The 22,510-nt window shown below is 38.6% G+C and overlaps 1 protein-coding gene across 1 annotated transcript in view; it reads right to left on the bottom strand.

Annotated features, from left to right (window-relative positions):
• LOC136797911 (F-actin-monooxygenase MICAL3-like) overlaps positions 1–22,510 on the bottom strand; it is a 59,935-nt gene that overhangs the window by 11,775 nt on the left and 25,650 nt on the right. Inside the window, exons 6-7 of the mRNA XM_067054493.1 lie at positions 22,283–22,490; positions 18,899–21,085 (exon numbers count right to left, since the gene is read on the bottom strand). Of these exons, the coding sequence (XP_066910594.1) occupies positions 18,899–21,085; positions 22,283–22,490 (2,395 nt within the window). The remainder of the gene's footprint in view (positions 1–18,898; positions 21,086–22,282; positions 22,491–22,510) is intronic.

Below are 22,510 nucleotides of genomic sequence, written 5' to 3'. Positions count from 1 at the left end.
TAATATGTCTGAATTAGTCGTCTAGCTTGCTAGACTACCCCCCCCCCTTAATTTAGGGGGGAGCACACTATGGAAGAGCTTGGAAATTGTGTTCAATTTTATTATATACAAATTGCGACAGTCTGTTTGAAAGTTAAATTATTAAATTGTTAGCTCGTGACTGCATATATACTTAATACTCTTTGATTATTTTCGTGGTGCATAGCATAGTTCCTTCCCCTCTTTCTTAATGGGGGGGGGGGGATTTTCATGAAAAAAAGGGGGATAGCAAGGAAGGGGATAGTTTAAGAATGGGGGCTTACATATATATTGTAGGTTATTTTCAAGCACTGTTATGAGGAAGTTTTCTGTTAGAGTGGTCTGAGTCAAAAAGAAGAAAGAAGTTTATTATTTCGCTTTCTCTCTCTAAAGATATTTCACATACATTTGTTAGATATTTTTGTCCAAAATCCTTGGGGGATAGGCATTTTTTAAGGTTGGGGGATGCCAAGAAGGGGGGGGGGGTCAGACCCCTTTCCGCACTATGCATAGAAAAGATTTTCTAAAAAAGAAACAAGGGGTAAAAATTTCATTACAGAAGGTGGTATGGGTATATAGGGGAGATGAAATAAATACGGAGGGGTTCATAACCCTCTGCAAACTATGCTGAGGTGTAAAAGATTCTTAATTACATCATCATCATCAACTTGGAAGCTTAGTTATTATCTTTTGTTACGAGGCTGTTGTACTGATTATGACGTCACGTTTTTTATGTCCTTAAGGGAAATTAGTTTAAAAACGGTATTTTGGAAAATTTAGGAAAATTTGATATTCGCCACTGTAACTTATGAAGCTCTACAGGGTGTTCCGAAAAAAAGTATCGAGTTCGAACATGATTCTGAGTAGAAGGTTGTTGCGTGTGTTTAACAAAATGCAAGAAAATATCTAGACTGGAGTCGTTTATAATGCATGCAATACTAATAATAAACACAAATAATGATACGGGATTTAGTTTGTATAAACGACTGGAAGAATCTGGTGTTCCAGCCTTATAGATACCGGGCCTAGCTACGCAGAAACTTGCGTAGCGAGAAAACAATTTATCAAGCAGCAACAAACTCTCAAAATAAAATCAACTCAAATGAAAAACTTTTAACACACAAATCCACACACATTTTATTTTCAAGAATTTTTTTGTGAGCGGGAAAAAATTTTAATTGCGATATTGACTCTTTTTTTTTGTTTGGAGTTAGTGCACAAAGGTTTCTAGACGACTAAAATTGTTCCCTTTATTACTTTTTGCTTTATTTCTAATATATCTGAATTAGTCGTCTAGCTTGCTATATATCTACCTACACAATAATTATTTTTACAACCGTCATTATGATTAAAAAGAATTAACTTCTTTATAATTTTCATGACGTTAAAGTTATTGAGAATTGTTTTTTGTAAAAGATATTCATAAAAGATGTCTCATGACAATTTATATGACACAGAGAAAAACTTTGATAAACATTGCAAATTTAGTGAAACACTACACACAAGAACTTTCTTTCTATAGAAGTGGTACGACTCGATACTTTTTTTCCAGACACCCTGTATAAGAAGGATTAATCGTTTTGATATGGGTTTATTATAAAAAGAGATTTTGTAAATCAAAGGCTTTTTCAGTGTCAATTCATTAGGTTCCTTTACACTAAGGAAAATTGAAGGATATCAACAACGAATTTCAAGGTCCTGTCGTCCTGACAAGAAGAAAATGCACGATCAAAATAAATTAGCATGTAAAATATCAACATTTGACCATTTGAAGAGCAATTTTGTTCGCAATAACAAGGTGAGTTTTGAAATTTTTCGGGATCAGGATAATCCTTCTAGATAATTGATTGATTCGAATGGCACCAAGCTTTTCCGTATATTTTCCGAGCTTTTGCGAGTCAAATCTACTAAAATTAGTTGATTTGAGTCATGTATTATCCAATCCCAAGAAAAATTGATGACAGACGAAGAAACGAATAGTTTTTAAAAATTCCAAAGTTTTAATACTATAAAAAAAAACAGGATGTACGTTTTTTTATAAGAACAAACTATATAAGAATATAAGGCTTCGATGGCAAAAATGTTAAGAACAAGTTAAGAACATTTTAAGGCTTTGTAGACTAAAAACAAACCCCGTTATCTTAGAAAAATAGGTAAAAATGGTCACAAAATGGTGAAAATAAGTAAAAATTTATTAGTTTATTATTATTTATAACTAGTATAAAAGAACATTTTTAGGCTTAAAACCCAAAAAGTTAAGAACATCCAAAGGTTTCAAAAATTTTCGGATGTTCTTATAAAAAAAAAGTGTATCCGGTCCAGAAAACACAAGATCTCTATCTTTTGGGTTTGGTATATCCAAGGGTTTAAAATTTACAAAAAAGTGGACGTGGTGTGGTGAAAGGGTGAAGTGTCAAGTGGATATTACGGGGTCCATAAAACGTTATAATAATCCAGGCAGTTCGATGCCTCGAAGATGAATAACGAGTTTATGAATTTGCACTTTTGAGGACGGCGGACTGAAGCGATTTGGAAAATCCCGAAAAACTGAGGACGGCAAAAGTGATGATTTACCGTCATCCTCAGTCAAACAGGATCTAGACAAAACAGAAGCTAACCATCTTCGTCACTAAAAAAAACACATATAAACTGGCTAATATCTTCGACAGTAGCGGTAAAACATTCTTCTCCGAAAAAGCCCGTTAAGTAAGTAAGTAAGTTTGCGACCGCAGTAGAAGGCGACCCGAAGGCTCCTCTTTTGATAGCTATCTACCCAAAGGTAGGGGAGGGCGCCACTCTTTCTCCCCAGATTGCTCCACTTACCCTTGATCCGTCTCTTAATCGCTGAGCATCAAGCAGAGAGGCATCAAGTACCATTTTGGAAATCTTTGGTATGACCCGGCTGGGGGTTGAACCCACAACCTTACGCACTGTAGCCGGATGCTCTACCACTGCACTACGGTAGTTGTCCGTTACTTTTCTAGGACCGTTCTATAAATTTCATACATCCGGATTCATTTTTTCATTTGCCCTCGTTCACTTTTTAGTATGAAGTCTACAATAGTCATCATTTTCGCCATCTTGGCTTTATGTTTGGCTGCCAATGGTTACCCAATGGAAAATGACCGTCAGCCGAAAATGGAGCTTGCTGACGTCATTGACGGTCAGATTTACGACATGCCGGTTTTCGATGAGGCAGAAGGCGACGAAGATGAACCAAATAAGCCCGTTTGGTAAGTTAAAAAACAAAAACCAATAGCTATCAAAAAGCCAAATCACAGATATGATTATGATAATATGACAATGTTACGGGATAATATCAGTTTGAGTAAAATTTCTCCCTTCCATTTGGCTTTTCCAGAAAATTGTTTTACCCCTACTGTTGAGGATATGGTTTTTCGAAGTATCGAACCCCCTGGATATCCTACTTTATTAGTAAAGACCCCCTGGATATCCACTAAAAATGCTTACCCCTGGATATTGTATTTTTTACTTGAAAAGACACTTTTCCCCCTGGATATCCGCTCCCTTGTAGATACTGAACCCCCTGGATATCCACTTTTGAACAAAAATTGTTAACCCCCTGGATATCCGATATCCTCAACAGGGGAGACACGGACTATTTCTGGAAAAACCCATTATTTTGCGTATTTTCTGCAAGACAATGAAAATGTATTTTTAGAAAACATTAATTTTAACCAAAATAAATGAAGCACTTCTGTGTTCGAACTTCATGTAGAATATATTTAGGAAGATTTTTAACCCTTGTGAGCAGGAGTGTGGTGGATCAACCAAAAAATTAATAATTTTCAAAAGTAGCGACTTTGGCACGCCGGGTGACGGCTAGTGTAAGCCAAGCTGAACCCATCTTGGCTTTATGTTTGGTCGCCAATGGTTACCCAATGGAAAATAACCGTCAGCCGAAAATGGAGCTTGCTGACGTCATTGACGGTCAGATTTACGACATGCCGGTTTTCGATGAGGCAGAAGGCGACGAAGATGAACCAAATAAGCCCGTTTGGTAAGTTAAAAAACAAAAACCAATAGCTATCAAAAAGCCAAATCACAGATATGATTATGATAATATGACAATGTTACGGGATAATATCAGTTTGAGTAAAATTTCTCCCTTCCATTTGGCTTTTCCAGAAAATTGTTTTACCCCTACTGTTGAGGATATTGGTTTTTCGAAGTATCGAACCCCCTGGATATCCTACTTTATTAGTAAAGACCCCCTGGATATCCACTAAAAATATGCTTACCCCTGGATATTGTATTTTTTACTTGAAAAGACACTTTTCCCCCTGGATATCCGCTCCCTTGTAGATACTGAACCCCCTGGATATCCACTTTTGAACAAAAATTGTTAACCCCCTGGATATCCGATATCCTCAACAGGGGAGACACGGACTATTTCTGGAAAAACCCATTATTTTGCGTATTTTCTGCAAGACAATGAAAATGTATTTTTAGAAAACATTAATTTTAACCAAAATAAATGAAGCACTTCTGTGTTCGAACTTCATGTAGAATATATTTAGGAAGATTTTTAACCCTTGTGAGTCAGTAGCGTGGTGGATCAACCAAAAAATTAATAATTTTCAAAAGTAGCGACTTTGGCACACCTTATTAAAAGCAGAATAAGTTTATAGAATTTACGCGAGAGAAGCGACAACGTATACGAAAAAAGCAAAAAGTAAAGAGAAGCTAAAAAGAGTGATCAGAGGGACCTCTTGACCCCTTGTCCTTCGCCCCCCCCCCTAAAAACCGGCAATTACCTCCCTAAACCTCCGACCACCACGCTACTGTTGAAGAGGAAAATGAAGAGAATCGACCCAGCTGGCACACAACGTTGTTTCAACGTTTATCTAATGTTCATAACGTCCATGTAGCGTTAGATGAACGTTGAAACAATGTTGTGTGTCAGCTGGGGAAGGACCATTTTTAGCCTGGAACCTTGAAAATAAGAACAACTGGGGAGAAGCTCAGCAAAAGTTCATTGCTCAGAAAATAATATATTAAAATTATATTTACTTTTACTTTTTCAGTGCCTCTGATTGCAAGGGATGGTTCTTCAAAGGTTGGAAAGAGTTTTTTGGATAAAATGGTTAACGACATCAGAAATCCACGCAGCATTGAGTAACAACAAAAAATGTGATATTTAAAACTTTCAAGTTTATTATTTAGAAAGAAATTCACCAAAATCTCGAATTCAAATTGTTTCAACTAAATTCCCAGAATCTTCGACAAATATGTTCCCTTCCTTGATGCTATTGCTCAGATCACACAAAGGAGAAATTTCCAGCTATGACTTATACCTCTATACGCCCACAGATTGTAGTATAAAAGGAGAATGAATCCGTTAGACCATGAAAGCAGCCTACTCAGACATGCAATCTAGCCTGAAAGCTGAAAGGTTTTTGATCCCCCAATCTACAAATTTCTAGCGAGTTTATGTACCTTATCGGCCAAAACTTAGTCGGCCCTCAGTGACTAAATTTTGGCTTGGTGACTAAACTTTGGGTTGACTAAAAATTTGGGCCAAATTAAAACTTTATAATTAAGCTTTCCTTAACCCACTTTTCATATCGGTATTACTTTAACAAAGTTCGGTCTTAATTATTAGTCGGCCCTTAGTGACTAAATTTTGACGAGGTGACTAAAATTAGGGCCGACTAATAATAAAGGCCGACTAAAATTAAGGCTAAGTTTTGGCCGATAAGGTATGTGTGTTGTTCAGCGACGGAGGTGGTTAGCTTGTTATTCGTCTACATTCTGACTGACTAAGGAGGACAGTGAATCAGCACTTTTACCGTCCTAGACAGAGGGGTCAGAACTGAGGGTCAGAACTGTGGGTCTTTCCAAATCGCTTTAGGCACTCCACCGTCTATTGTAAAACATCTTGTGTTATTACTGACTTCGACGCACGCTCCACCAAAGGAGCTTTTCTTTGTGTTTAATTGCTGCTGAACTGACGTCATTTTCCCAAATGACATGCGGAATTTTGTTTACATTTAAAATGAATAGTTTATTTGATACACGTATTAATTCCCAAATGACTTACAAGAATTTGTTTGTAATTTATCTAGTCATTAGGGATTTCTAGCTTATCTAGAAATCCCTCTTATTTCTTTTGTATGATTGTATTCCCTAATGACATTGTTAGATATTTTGACATGTTGATATGCTATAAAAGCTGTGGAAATTTTCATTTAATCAGAGAAGGTTGTGAGGGTAGCTCACGCCACATTTTGAAATGGTTTTTTAACAGAAGAAACTTATATCAAATCATTGAACAACCTCACAACACTCATTCTCTACATAAAGATTTCAAAATTAGTAGCTGCATAATGATGAAAGAAGAATGCTGCTTTCTTGTTAAAGAGTAAGATCATATTTTCTTATTCTTTGGTTGGTTCGAGTCAAGCCACGTTACCTTGGTCCAGACCGCTGCTTGCACGTCGGGACAACTGCTTCGACTCTTGGTTTGGATCAAAGGAGATCTGGTTGTTGGATCAACGGTGATATCTGGTGTTTGGATCAACGGAGATTGCTGGCTGGTGGATCGAGGGATTGCTGGCTGGTGGATCGAGGGGATTGCTGGCTGGTGGATTGAGGTGATTGCTGGTTTGGTCAACGGAGATTGGTTGGATTTGAGTCAAGCCACGCTACCTTGGTACAGACCGCTGCTTGCACGTCGGTACAACTGCTTTGATTCTATCTGCAAAGACTTCGATTGCAACAGTAAGACTCTATCTACATCCAAATTCCTTTGAAGTCTGCTTCAAGTTTTGCGACTGAGGACAACCTGGTGTTTCCAGTTCGAGTCAAGCCACGCTTCCTTGGTACAGACCGCTGCTTGCACGTCGGTACAACTGCTTCGACTCCATCTGCAAAGACTTCGATTGCAACAGTAAGACTCTATCTACATCCAAATTTCTTTGAAGTCTACTTCAAGTTTTGCGACTGAGGACAACCTGGTGTTTTCATTTTGAGTCAAGCCACGCTACCTTGGTACAGACCGCTGCTTGCACGTCGGTACAACTGCTTCGACTCCAACTGCAAAAACTCAACTACTTCGACGCTGTCTATCAAACGTCACGTCGTCGACTCAACTGAGCTTTGTTGGTAAGGCTCTGTTCACACTTTCAACTTTGTTTTGTGAAGTGTTCAACTCATCTGCTTCGACGCTGTCTATCAAAAGTAACGTCGTCAACATCAACTGAGCTTCGTTGGTAAGGCTCTTTTCACACTTTCAACTTGTTTTGTGAAGTGTTCAACTCAACTGCTTCGACGCTGTCTGTCAAACGTCACGTCGTCAACTCAACTGCTTCGACGCTGTCTATCTAAGTCACGTCGTCAACCTTAACTTAGCTTCATTGGTAAGGCTCTTTTCACACTTTCAACTTTGTTTTGTGAAGTGTCCAACTCAACTGCTTCGACGCTGTCTGTCAAACGTCACGTCGTCAACTCAACTGCTTCGACGCTGTCTGTCACACGTCACGTCGTCAACTCTACTGCTTCGACGCTGTCTGTCACACGTCACGTCGTCAACTCTACTGCTTCGACGCTGTCTGTCACACGTCACGTCGTCAACTCTACTGCTTCGACGCTGTCTATCAAACGTCACGTCGTCAACTCAACTGCTTCGACGCTGTCTGTCACACATCACGTCGTCAACTCAACTGCTTCGACGCTGTCTATCAAACGTCACGTCGTCAACATCATCTGAGCTTCATTGGTAAGGCTCTGTTCACACTTTCAACTTTGTTTTGTGAAGTGTTCAACTCAACTGCTTCGACGCTGTCTGTCAAACGTCACGTCGTCAACCTCAACTGAGCTTCATTGGTAAGGCTCTGTTCACACTTTCAACTTTGTTTTGTGAAGTGTTCAACTCAACTGCTTCGACGCTGTCTGTCAAACGTCACGTCGTCAACTCAACTGCTTCGACGCTGTCTATCAAACGTCACGTCGTCAACCTCAACTGAGCTTCATTGGTAAGGCTCTGTTCACACTTTCAACTTACTTTGTGAAGTGTTCAACTCAACTGCTTCGACGCTGTCTATCAAAAGTCACGTCGTCAACTCTACTGCTTCGACGCTGTCTGTCACACGTCACGTCGTCAACTCTACTGCTTCGACGCTGTCTGTCACACGTCACGTCGTCAACTCAACTGAGCTTCATTGGTACGGCTCTTTTCACACTTTCAACTTACTTTGTGAAGCGTTCAACTCAACTGCTTCGACGCTGTCTATCAAAAGTCACGTCGTCAACTCTACTGCTTCGACGCTGTCTATCAAAAGTCACGTCGTCAACTCAACTGCTTCGACGCTGTCTATCAAACGTCACGTCGTCAACCTCAACTGAGCTTCGTTGGTAAGGCTCTGTTCACACTTTCAACTTTGTTTTGTGAAGTGTCCAACTCAACTGCTTCGACGCTGTCTGTCACACGTCACGTCGTCAACTCTACTGCTTCGACGCTGTCTGTCACACGTCACGTCGTCAACTCAACTGAGCTTCATTGGTAAGGCTCTTTTCACACTTTCAACTTTGTTTTGTGAAGTGTCCAACTCAACTGCTTCGACGCTGTCTGTCAAACGTCACGTCGTCAACTCAACTGCTTCGACGCTGTCTGTCACACGTCACGTCGTCAACTCTACTGCTTCGACGCTGTCTATCAAAAGTCACGTCGTCAACTCAACTGCTTCGACGCTGTCTATCAAACGTCACGTCGTCAACCTCAACTGAGCTTCGTTGGTAGGCTCTATTCACACCTCAACTTCGAGCTGTCAAGTCAACAACTGGAAACAATCTGGTGTTTTCAGTACGAGTCAAGCTAACGTTACCTTGGTACAGACCGCTGCTTGCACGTCGGTACAACTGCTTCGACTCTAGCTGTCAAGTCAACACATCAACAGAGAGCTTGTTGGTTAGGCTCCATTCACATTTTCAACTTCGATCGTCGCTGACAAAATCAACTGCTCACATTCAACCACCAAACGATGTCTGTCACTAGTGAAACTGGAGACCAGATGTCTGTGGATCTGAAGATAGCGAGTCTTCGCAGAAAACGAGGAGGAAAGAAAGGCTCAATAACCAAACGAATCAACTTGATTGAGGAAATCATGAAGATGAATGGCAGTCGTACCAGAATTCGCTCATTGTACGACTCGATGATTCTTGTTTTGGAAGAAGCTCACGTCATCATCCAAAAACTTGAAGATCTTGGTGATGATACAGAAGGATGGATGGATGACATGAAGTTTCAAACCGACAACATCAAATCAAAGATCGATGATTATCTTGAACTGCTAAAAGATAATCCCCCTTCGGAAGCTGGTGGATCAGATTGGCTACTTGGGAAATTCCTCCGAATGGACGAAGCACAAAAGGAAATCACCAAGGAGCTTGAAAATTTGGCTCCAATAACAACACAACCAGCAAGCACCCTAAATGTATCTGCACCAGGATTTCTACCCAATCCAACATTGCCACTAACAACTATGGTTAATCCATTCGTGACTACCATAGCTCCTACTTGCACAACATTTTCCAATGCATTCGACAAATCGACGTATGTTCAACCACAACGTAGCAGAGTGGATCCATCACCATTCCAGATTATCAGTACCCCAAAAGAACATGCGCCAAAGGATGCAGTACCGAAGAATCAAACAACTACAGATCACTCATCTATACCAATCAACTCTAACAAGGTCGATGCATGGATAGATGAGCTCGACATCAACAAACCACCATATCAACTGGCTGGTAATAAAATGGAAGATACACTCGCCACATGGTTTGTACAGCAAGGTCTACCAAGGATCAGAATACCATGGTTTGATGGCACTCCATCAAGCTACGTAGAATTCATAACCAGTTTTAGAGATCTTGTCCACAACCAAGGATATTTGACCACGCTTCAGAAATGCATCTATCTACATCAAGCTGTACGAGGGGAAGTCAAGAGGTCGATCCAAGGCTTCAGAAATGACCATGAAGGCTACGTCCTTGCACTCAGAAGAATAAAGTACATGTTTGGTCAACGATCAAGAATTGCAGAGTCCGTCATCACAAAGATTGTCGACTATAAACCAATTGGCAACAGAGATCAAACTTCGCTTACCGAGTTCTACTACACACTAAGTGATTGCTTGGTGACGCTACGAAAACTAAACTATGTTTCCGACCTATACAGCACAGACATACTCCGACAAGCCTGCACCAAACTTCCGCAGTACCTGCTACATAAATGGGCTGATTATTGTCTTACCCTGAGAAGATCCTGTGAACCGAATCTCACCCACTTGGAAGCCTGGCTTCAAGAAAGGATTCTTGCATCCAAAGACTCTTATCTACCAAGAAAGAATGACGATAGAAAGGATCACAGGGACCATAAAGATCAAAGAGATTCAAGAAATGGACAAGGACAAGGGAAGCAAAATCAATCAAATGACAATGGCCATCGATCAAATTGGTCTGGCAAAATTGGAGATGGAAAAGGAACAGGGCAACAAGGAACAAAAACAAAATCCAAAGACAACAAGTCAAGCAACAAATGCTACTTATGCAAGGATGAGCATCAAATTCACAAATGTCCAAAATACGTATCACTGGATCAACCAGAACGCTTTGAAATGGCAAAGAAGTTGAATCTTTGCTACAACTGCTTGAAGAAGGATCACTTTACTTCAAAATGCAAATCAAAGAACAATTGTTTTAACGCTGGTTGCGATGAACGTCATCATACCACGCTACATGAATACTTCACTGAACATGTAAAAGAATCGTTCTCAGGAAACACTCAAGTTGTTGAACCATCTGGTACAGTGTATCTTTCTGTCGTTCCAGTAAAGCTTCAAGGACTGGATTCTTCATCTATCACTACCTACGCACTTTTGGACACAGGTAGTCAAAGCACTTTGGTCAGAGATGACGTTGCCAAGAAACTCAAACTGAAGAGAAAAGACAAGAAGATCACCATAACAACAATCAATGACATTGGGACAAAAACTAAAGTCAAAGAAACGTCAATGCGTGTCGAAAACAGAGATGATGGAATCGGCGTCAACATTGACCACTGCTATATTGTGCCAAAATCAAGCTTCCACATGCCAAAGCAGCAATATCCTTCAACATTGATGAAAAAGATGAAGGAGGAGAAAGGCATAAAACTACACAATGCTCTTTATGAAGAAATTGGAATTCTCATAGGAGCAAACGTTCCATCCGTCCACATACCCTTGGAAGTCAAGGAAGGAGAAAATTCCGAACCACTGGCTATCAAAACAATCTTTGGATGGACCCTCTTCGGTGCCAGTGGACAACCAGAGACGGTATCAATGAACAGAATTGTTATCGAACCAGAAGCTGATCTCCATCACTGTGTACAAAGAATATGGGATCAAGACTTTATTACAAACCCATCAGACCGTGACGAAGCCCTATCGATAGAGGATAAACGGTGTCACGAAAAGCTGGAATCGGAAACTGTTCTCGCTGATGGAAAGTATCAAGTACCAATGCTTTGGAAGAAAGATGTAACACTTTCAAACAACCGTACCGTGGCCGAGAAAAGATTCCACCAACTTCAAAACAAGCTGAAAAGAGAACCAAACCTTCGAAAGCTTTACGACCAAAGTATGACCAAATATCTTGAGATTGGTTATGCAAGAAAGATGACGTCAGAAGAGGCAGCTACCGCACACCCAAGAACATGGTATCTGCCGCATTATGGCGTCTTCAACCCAAACAAACCAGGCAAAATTCGTCTTGTGTTTGATGCAGCTGCAAAGTTTCAAGGAACAAGCTTAAACGATGCTCTATACACTGGACCAGACCTGCTTAACAATATGCTTGGAGTACTGATGAGATTCAGAACACACCACTTCGCATTTTCCGCAGACATTGAAGGAATGTTCAATCAAGTGAAAGTCAACCAAGAGGACACACAATCATTGAGGTTCCTTTGGAAAGAAGATATTGACTCACCTGATCAACCAGACACCTACCAAATGTTGGTTCATATCATGGGTGCAACATGCTCACCAACGTGTGCCAATTATGCTCTAAAAAGATGTGCAAGGGATCATTTAGAAGACTTCGACCCAAGCACCATTGAAACAATCTTACGATCGTTCTATGTGGATGACCTATTAAAATCTACAGAAAACATCGAAACTGGTCAACAACTTATCAAAGAAGTTATCGACATCACAAAGCTGGGCGGAAATCGCTTAACAAAGTTCGTTAGCAACGACCCAGAACTACTCAAGAATGTACCAGAAGAATTGATATCACCTTCAGTAAACATTCAGATGGAAGATGGACAAAATCATTCTACTAAAGCACTTGGCATCACTTGGAATACCAAAGAAGATGTGCTAACATTCCTGCCAAACATTGTGAACGCTTCTTCAACCAAGAGAGGAATCCTTAGCGTTGTTAGCTCACTGTATGACCCGCTGGGGTTTCTTTCACCTTTCACCACTACTGCAAAGATGATACTACAAGATGTATGGAAAGATGGCACAAATTGGGATGAACCAGTCAACTACGAAATTCAAAGAAAGTGGAACAAATGGCAATCTGGCCTATCCACTATCGACATGTTCAAGTTGGAGAGATGCTACAACATTCCAATATCATCCAAGATTCAACTACATATCTTTGGCGATGCATCAGAAAACGCCTATGGTGCAGTTGCTTATCTCAGAACAACCACAGAACCGATCAACGTTAGCCAAAGGCAAGTAATCAAAACAGTCATCAAAGCATGCGTGGAATGTCAAAGATTTAAAAACAAACCTGAGATTCCAATGATGGCTGACTTACCTAACAGCAGAATGCAACTCAACCAACCACCATTCACCAATACTGGTGTGGATTTCTTTGGACCAATCCTCGTTAAACAAGGTCGCAAACGTCTGAAGCGCTGGGTTTCACTATTTACATGCATGACGGTCCGATGCGTCCATCTTGAAGTTGTAGAAAGTATGGAAACCGACGATTTTTTAAACGCACTCCAACGCTTCATCAGTCGCAGACAGAAACCAAGGAAGCTGCTCTCGGATTGTGGCTCGAACTTTAAAGGTGCGGTAAACGAGCTCAAAGAAGAACTAAGAAAATTGAACCAGCACAAGATTGGGGAATTTTGTTCACTCAGGGTGATTGAATGGCAATTCAACCCTCCATCGGCGCCACACATGGGTGGAGCCTGGGAACGACTAGTTCGAACCGTCAAAACAAGCATGAAATTCACCTTGAAGAATCTAATATTAACCGAATTTCAACTTATGACATTCATAACTGAAGTGGAAAATATCGTGAACAGTCGTCCACTAACTCCAATCAGTGAAGATCCTAAAGACTAGAGGCACTAACACCGAACCACCTGCTAAAAGGATTCAACAACGCAGAAGTCCTACTCAATACAGACAAAGATTTGGACATAACAAAATGCTATCGCAAACGATGGAAGCACATTCAGATGTGCTTAGAACACTTCTGGAATAGATGGAGATCTGAATATCTCCCAACACTGACAACAAGAGGCAAATGGGTCGAAGAAAGGAGAAACCTGCAAGTTGGTGATATGGTCCTCCTGCACATGGATGCACCAAGAGGACAATGGCCACTTGGTATTATTGTGGAAACAATACCCGGACGAGACAATCGAATTCGAATGGCGTATGTAAAGACGAATGCTGGTACATACCTCCGACCCGCTTCGAAGATCTACAGACTTGAACTTCCCAACGTTCGTTAAGGGGAGGGGTATATTGTAAAACATCTTGTGTTATTACTGACTTCGACGCACGCTCCACCAAAGGAGCTTTTCTTTGTGTTTAATTGCTGCTGAACTGACGTCATTTTCCCAAATGACATGCGGAATTTTGTTTACATTTAAAATGAATAGTTTATTTGATACACGTATTAATTCCCAAATGACTTACAAGAATTTGTTTGTAATTTATCTAGTCATTAGGGATTTCTAGCTTATCTAGAAATCCCTCTTATTTCTTTTGTATGATTGTATTCCCTAATGACATTGTTAGATATTTTGACATGTTGATATGCTATAAAAGCTGTGGAAATTTTCATTTAATCAGAGAAGGTTGTGAGGGTAGCTCACGCCACATTTTGAAATGGTTTTTTAACAGAAGAAACTTATATCAAATCATTGAACAACCTCACAACACTCATTCTCTACACCGTCCTCAAAATGGTAAATACATAAACTCGCTACGTATGCAGACTAGCGTCCGAGATTCAGTAAAAGCCTTAAAACAGGTTTTCATGGGACACCCCTTAGATCAGGGCAGTTTTTTGCTATTATGCAAAAAATAGGGTGTAGAATTGACAAATAGAATTTGCCCCTCGAATCTCCTGCAGTTTTCGAGTGAATCAATTTTTAGTTAATCGATAGAAGTTAACAAGGGTGCACCTCTTTACCAACGGTTTTTTCGAGGTCTGAAATCAAATATCTGATGCTATCAACTATATTATTTCTTTTTGTGGGGTTACACGAAACAACGAATCTGGGAGCAACTTTCACAAAATTGCAATCCCAGACCCTTGATCAATTGAACGCTTCAATCAAAAATGTTTCAGCTAATCTCGACCCTCAAATGATTCGAAGCGCCTTTGCGGGAATGATTAGTCGTGTAAATAAGAGTGCTTTGGTAAAAATGGAAATACATTTCCTGATGAATTAAAAAAGATTTGTGCCATTGTCATACAATAAATTCAACACCCTTATTTTTCGCCTTTTCCCGATTTTTTTGAGAAGTAATGGGCTTTTCCAGAAATAGTCCGTGCCCCCCCCCTGTTGAGGATATCGGATATCCAGGGGTACGATTTTTGCTCAAAAGAGGATATTCATGGGGTTAAATATCTACAAGGGAGCGGATATCCAGGGGGTGAAGTGTCTTTTCAAGTAAGAAATACGATATCCAGGGGTAAGCATCTTTATAAGAGAGGATATCCAGGGAGTTGAGCATATTTTTAAGAGTGGATATCCAGGGGGTCTTTACTAATAAAGTAGGATATCCAGGGGGTTCAATACTTCGAAAAATCAATATCCTCAACAGTGGGGGTAAAAAATTTTTTCTGGAAAAGCCCAATGTTTTAGCATTTACACCAAAACTTTTGATCTAGCTGACCGAGTTTCACAAATGACCCCTCAAGATTTAAGTTTATCCTTCCTCTTTCCATTGCAAAATGATTGATTCTTTAAGAGTTAATAGAACTTCAGAAGAATCGTTTCAAAGAGGGAGAATCTTTTCTGGGAGACATGCTAGATGGTTATCCACGGAAATTATAGACTTTATATTCTAACAAATATTATTTATTGTTTGCTAATGGAAAATGAGACCTTTTACTTTAGAGGATATTGAATGGCAATCCCATTTTATATCCATACAGGGGGTGGACGAACATTTCCAGAGGGTAATCCAAGAAAAATTTCCAAGGGGTCTTTTTTCATTTTTCCAAGGGGGTAAAAAGTTATTCTAAAATTTCCACGGGGTAAAAGATTGATTTTAATTCGTCCACCCTCACTTTAAGGTATGAAAATAATCTTTCAAAGGGTACTTTTACAAATTTCGCCATTTCCAGGGGGTATCGACACATTCTCAATAATTTTTTTGACTTGAAAAGGTTCGTCCACTCCCCCCCCCTGTATGGTTTTTTTAATGGAACAACCCAATGTATAATTTTAGTTTCTGAAGATTCGATTCAATAAGATGTTTTTTGTCGCATCCAATTTAATGAAGAAAACATTTTTCCTCAGAATAAAAAAGCATAGCAGAAAAATCTGAATTGCAAGGATTGTACTGACTCTACTCGACCTTGTTTTGACTCGAATTGCAATGTTTAAAAATGGAAGCATGTGTCGCCAAGATACTTTTACACGAAAGAAAAAAGAACGTGTACTGAACAAATAAGCATTGAAGAATCGTTATGGTAATATGGTAATTACCTATTAAAAACGAAATCTTTAAGACATGCTGGTTTAAAATTAGTAAAAGAGGTGTAAATTATAAAAAATGGCAAGTAAAATTTTATAACCACACGGTAAATCAATGCCATAAGACTGCTCGATTAGTAAAGAACCAGAGCCATATATCAATATTTTAAAAGCTGTCTTCCATTAAAAAACTGAAAAGTACATCACTCAGAGTTCAGTGCTTTACGCACTAATCATATGTACAGTGATGATTGAAAAATTTTTGTATTGGAAAATGTTAGAAATTTTAGAAATTATCTTTCGAATTCCAAGGCGTTTCAAAACATGCTACATTATCGGCCCTTTTTAAGCCTGCTATAATTTACCCTCTACACAGGCCTTCAATCACTCACTGTCAAATTTTGAGGTAAAACGCCAATTAGATATAAAATCTACAAAATTGCTAAATTGCCTTCAAAATAGACAATATTGGCTGGATTTTCCATTATACGTCCTAAGTTGATGATTTAATTGAAGATTCGGGTTCGGAGCAAAAATATTGATTTATTTTCATCTTGGATCATAAAATGTTGATAATTTACCAGTCGAGTGAAAATTAACGCCGGATTAAGGTAAAATAGTAAATTATGGCCCTGTCTACGACGGCCCTCTTGATTCCGGCCCTAATCTCCTAAATTGTCAAGGTCCTAACAAAAATGTAAAAGACATGCTCAAAACAAATAAAATTCGACGAAGAAGAAAATGAAGACATTTCGCGAAGACAAGTATTTAACTTTGGGGACCTTATTTTCGGCGAAGAAAAGACATTTTGAAAAGATTTTTAGCACTAGATGATGTATCTTTAACCAAACTAAAAATAGCTTTTCGGAAAATTTTTGTAAAACCTTCTTTGTCTCAAAATCTTGAAAATAGTGGCTTTTTCATCCCAATTTTTCTTACAAAAAGAGTCATAACTCTTGATACACCAATTTAGAAAATTTTTCAGAAAAATCTTAGATAGTTCAATCTTTTGCAGATAATTAAAAAAACATTGAAACAAAAAGGTTAATTACCCATTAAAACTAAGCACTTTTTGTAAAAGAGGGTAATATAACGTTTTATTTACGTCTTTTTCAGGTTCATAACATCATTTTTGTAATTAAATTGCTAATTACTCTTGATAGAATAAATTCACAAAGAACTTTTAAAGACAGTGTAAAGGAACTCAAAACACAAGTTTTATCTTCAAATCTCATAACTGATCTTTTGACTATGCTCAGAGCCCTTAACTCACAAATTGGCAGGTCAATATTTTTGTAAAGACCCAGCTCAAAACAAATGCGCATGGAAAATCAAATCTTTTTGTCGTCGTGTTTTGGTAACAACTGATTTCTAAAATTGCATTTTCTTTCAAAAATTAAGGCGTTAGTAAAACCTATTGTTAATAGAATAGTTGTATACAGCACCTAACCCCGAGAATGTAGGTGAAATTTGAATCGGACCTGAAAGATGTAGATTTGCATTTAAAAAAATATTGAATGTTTTCAACGAAATTTTGAACTCCCAAAATCCTTTCCCAGGGGTTAGTTTCATTACTTTTGATAGATAGGCTATTTTTTTGGTCCTTGAAGTTGATTCCCATTTTCGTAATAGCCCCGAGAATGTAGGTTTGGTTTTATGGCTTTAAATCTAGTAATAGTATAATGTTGATATTTTTTCAATCTGATTAATTATAGCAGCAAATTTTAGATATATTTTATACCAAAACAATATTCTAAAGAGCATTTTGTTATTCTGAAAATTGGATTTTTTCGCTTTTTAACCCCCAGAATGAAGGTGAAAAGATTCGGTTGTTGAGAGCGGAATTTCAGTATTCATCGGAAATTATTGTTCTCTAAGTGAAATTCATACTTTAGAAATATACTCTGACAAAAAAATTAACAAAGATATTAATTTCATCGTGCTACAAATGATGAAAAGTAAAAGAAAGGATGAAAAGAAGAGACAAGAAAGTTGTTTTTATTTTGTAGGTTGAAAATGAATTTATATCGTTGGAAAGATAATTTAACCCTTTAAGTGCCACGGCTCTATTCAAAGACTCTCTCTATTTGCCGCGCTTTTTTGGAAAAAAATTAGGTGGTGTAATTTATTTGCTACGACTAAAAAAAAAGTGTTCTCAAGTATGCCAACGACTTAGAAATATGTCATTGCGATTTTTGATTGGTTTGCAAGATGGCATAATTTTAAGTCATGTTTTCCCTTTTGATTTTTAAAAGCAGAGTACCGGTTCGTGGAAGACGATTCCCCAACAAAACTAGCCTGCAGATCCATGCTATGATTTCTTATTTTATATACTGATGGCGAAATATATAGCATGGTTTGGTCTGAGAGTTTGAATAGATCCTAATAACGGTTGAAAACATGGCCAATAAAATTTTGTTATTCTTTTAGTGGTCACACTTCCTTAGAGAAAGCACAAGCTCCGAAAATTGGTTTTTATTTTAATAAGTGAAGACAGCGCTAAATTCGAATTTCCCACTGTAAATTTTTTGAGACAGAAATCTGCCTCACAGCTCATGCCCGTCCTGTATATATCAGATTATGAAAAATACAGGACGGGTCTCCTGTTTACGACAAAACATTCAAGTTAATGGACTCGATCCAAAATGAAGAAAGTTCATAAGAATAATCGGATATCACGTCAATAGAATATTAAAATTCAAGAATTATAACACCCAAGACAATAGTAATTTTTCATCATCGACAACAAGAGGAGGACTGTTTGACCCCAAGTTGCGAATCTTTATTTACCCTCTATGTGACGGCCTAAGTAGGTCGAACAAGAACTAACCAATGCATTAGTTTTGAATTTAAGCACTTGAAATCCAAATAGTGACAAAAAAATTAGATGAAATAAAATAGACATACCTGCTGTTATGATTTTCTCTTCTTCTGTTTTCTTTGTTTTTTCAAGATCACTGGATTCCTCATTTTCTTCTTCATTTTCATCTTCATTTTCATCAGAATCACCAAAAGGATTTGAATCATGCACCACATCCTCTGACGGCTCCATATCAACATCAAAAGAACCTTTTTTGTCACCTTCCAATAAATTCGGTTGTATTGCTACATCTAGTGAGCTACAATCCCGTACAGCTGTAGTAATATCTACCGCGTTTTCGATTTCTCGATTATCAAATGTAGTCGTGGTTTCTTGAGTAATGTCTTCGTCGTGGCTGGCTACGTCCCCATTTTTCGGGGTAACTCCTTCAGTTTTCGAGATAGCTTCCTCCATTTTCGGGGGAGCTTCGACAGTTTTCGGGGTAGTTTCTACAGTTGTTGGAGCAACATCCTCTTCATTTAAAAGTTCATCCTCTTCATTTAAAAGTTCATCCTTCAAACCACTCGGACAATACTTTTCAATCTTTCCAGGCATTGTTTCGTTATTTGCAACTATTTGGCCGTTATTCGAGGCTACCTCCACAATGTCTCCCTCCTCCGTATTAGAGGTTCCCTCCTCAGTTCCCATGTCTACCTCTTCATTCTTAGGGGAAACTTCCTCATCCTCACCTGGCGACAGTATGTCTTGAGCCGAACTGTAGATAGACCCCTCCTCTGCTTCCTCTTCGTCTTCATCTGAAGATCCGAAAGGATTCGAAGCACTCCCCATACCTTTATCTCCGCCTTCCCCGTCTACCTCCATCATCTCAGAAATTTCAGATTCCGATTCTACCGGGTCAGTTTTCGGGGTAACATCGGAATCACTTATTAGGATAACACTAGTATCAGTTTGATTCACATTAGATGAGCCGATATTTTCTACTTCAGTTTCACCGAACACTTTATCGATACTACCCTTTGAGCCTCCGATACTGTTCGATGAAATTGATGGTTCAGGACTTGACATTTTCAAACTGTGATTTGAACTTCTTAATTTCGAACGCGCCAACAGATATGATTCTCCAACACTCGTATCAGTCCTTTTCTCGTTAATATCTTTCTCTATACATTCTTTATTCTCGACTGTTTTTAATTTGGAACGTATTGATTGATATTCTGGGCCCGCCACAGAAATATCTTCTTCCGCCCTCAAGTCGTCACTGTCAGATTGGGCGTTTTCGTCTTTTTGAGTGGTGGGATCAGAAATAATTTTCATTGGTACTTTATAATGATCTTCGCTCAGTTTCCGAGTGACTTTTCTCGGTTGATAGACACCGATTTCATTCTCGCTCATCGTTTCTACCGACGAATTCTCGTTTTTTCTCGGATCGTTCTCGTAAACTTCTTCTTCTGACTCGTAATTCGTCGGTTCATTTTTCGTACCTCGGAAATGTTCAATATTTTCGTAATTTGCAGATGTATTTTTTTGTTCTGTCGTTTTCTCTGCCTTGAATTCAGTATAAAAGTTCATATTCGGTGCATTTTGAGGGGGTTGGTTACAAGTCTCGCCATCACACCCAAGATCCTTTTGTTCGTTTTGCGGACCATCTGATGAGTCTTTATTCTTTTTACTACCTTTCAATTTCTTTTTAACATTAAATATCAACTTTTTCTTTTTCGGACTTTTTCCAGAAATAGCCGCTGACGTTTTACTATCCAATTCAGTTTCACCTTGAAATTTTTGCACAGGTTGAGCGTTTGTAACTTGCAGACCAGAAAGTGTTCCCGCGCGTTGTTCGTCAAACGTTTGATCACCTTCGGAGCCTACAACAACTCGTTCGTTCATATTCGGGTCTGTAGTTTTGGCATCCAAAGAATGCATGAAATTCGACAGTTCCAACTGTTGTTGATAAGAAGGATTATGAAAGTCTTTTGGATCAAGCTCTGCTTTCTTTTTACTCTTTTTCAAACCAGGAAAAGACAGTTTCCCCGATTTTACCGGTTTTTCAGATTTCGTTTCGGTTGTTTTCGATTTCACAACTTTCGTTTTCTCCCATTCAATATCCGATGGTGAAGATTGCGGACGGATACCTTTCCGGACGAATTGTTCGTTCCGCTTAAACGGGTTATCCGCTATTTTTGGGATTTCCGTAACTTCACTGTTTTCGGAAATATTGGATAACGGACTGGCGGCACCACTTCTCTCGCTTCCGATTGGTTCCTGTCGGACTGTTGCTAAAATAAAAGAGATTTGAATTTGTAAATATTCAAACCATTTGTTCAATATAATATTGGTACTGTCAACTTTAATACACAGGTTGCAAAATGATATCAATATACAGAAGGTTCACGTGACTTTATTCCCATGTTACTTGCTTTACAACTTACAGCTGATACCTTTATTAGTGTCAATAAATTCGAACCAATGAGAAAAAAAAGTCATGTAACAAGCACATAAAAATTTCAAGTAAAACCGTGATTTGTCTTCAGACTTAAATTTTGCAACCTTTTTCAAGGGTGGAAGAGTTTTCGTCGAATTAGAGAAAGATTCAAATTGTAGAGAATATTAAATTAAAAGCAAAACTTTTTTCACATGTACGTAAATTTATACTTAAAACCTTCAGGAATAGGGAATTCCCCTAAACTTACGTATTGTTTTAAGGCTTTAAGTGAAGTTTGCTTACGTTCAAAATGTTTTGAACGGAAGGAAAAGTCACGTAAGATCCTTTTAATCAATAAAAACGCTACTTAATGTCGGGCAAATTCGCAAAAGATAGCCTTATGAACGAGGTCTTATTTTAACGAGGAATATTTTACGTGCATGTGAAAAAAGCTTAAGCACCTAGGAATAGATTAGTTTCCTTTTTTAAAGTGTTACTGGCAATATAGAGCTCTAGGGTAAACGACTTTTTGCATTGCTTCTCAGTTTCGACATAAAAAAAACAATGACTATTTGCTAACAAAGGCAACTGTTTACTTATCTCATTAGCCATATAGCATAGTTTCTATGAATCATGGGTAATAGTTACTAGTTGCATTCAAATTCTGACAACATTTTTAAAAACTTTGGACCGATTTGGAAGACACCGGTAAGATTCTCAAAAAGTCAGAAAGTTGACAAAAAGTTCGCCGTTGGCCGACTAGATCAGAGCTAAAGAAAGTGAAAAAGAGGAACTGAGACCATGTTCAGACGTTACGGTTCCGTTCCGTAACGGTTCCGAAACAAGTGTGAACGTCAAATTTCGAAACGTCAAAAAAGAAGACGTTACAAAGCAAAACAGATCGAAACTTTTTTCGTCGGAACGGAACTGCTCCGTTTTTTTTGCTCCGAAACGTTCCGAAACTAGTATGAACACACTCGATCCGTAACGGAACTCATACCGGAGCGACACGGAACAGTAACGTTTGAACATGGTCTGAGACCAAACCAACCTTTATTTTTGAAATCCTTGGCACAGAAAAACATGCCAGACGATCGATCATACTCATACGTGCTGGTCTTCAATTGTATGTTACATACACAACATTTGAAACAAATCCTGTGAAACAGTTTCGATTCCACCGTCAAACGTTCCATTAAAAACACTTTCTTTTCGCATAAGCAACAAACATTCGATTTCTGTGATGACATCTTCGTCCCCTGGGAAAAACAAACGATGA

Source organism: Clytia hemisphaerica, unplaced genomic scaffold (assembly GCF_902728285.1).
Source record: "Clytia hemisphaerica strain Z4C2 unplaced genomic scaffold, Clytia hemisphaerica genome assembly, whole genome shotgun sequence".
Taxonomy (NCBI): Eukaryota; Metazoa; Cnidaria; class Hydrozoa; order Leptothecata; family Clytiidae; genus Clytia; species Clytia hemisphaerica.
Note: the sequence above shows the minus strand (reverse complement) of the source record. Positions and strands in the feature narration are given on the sequence as shown.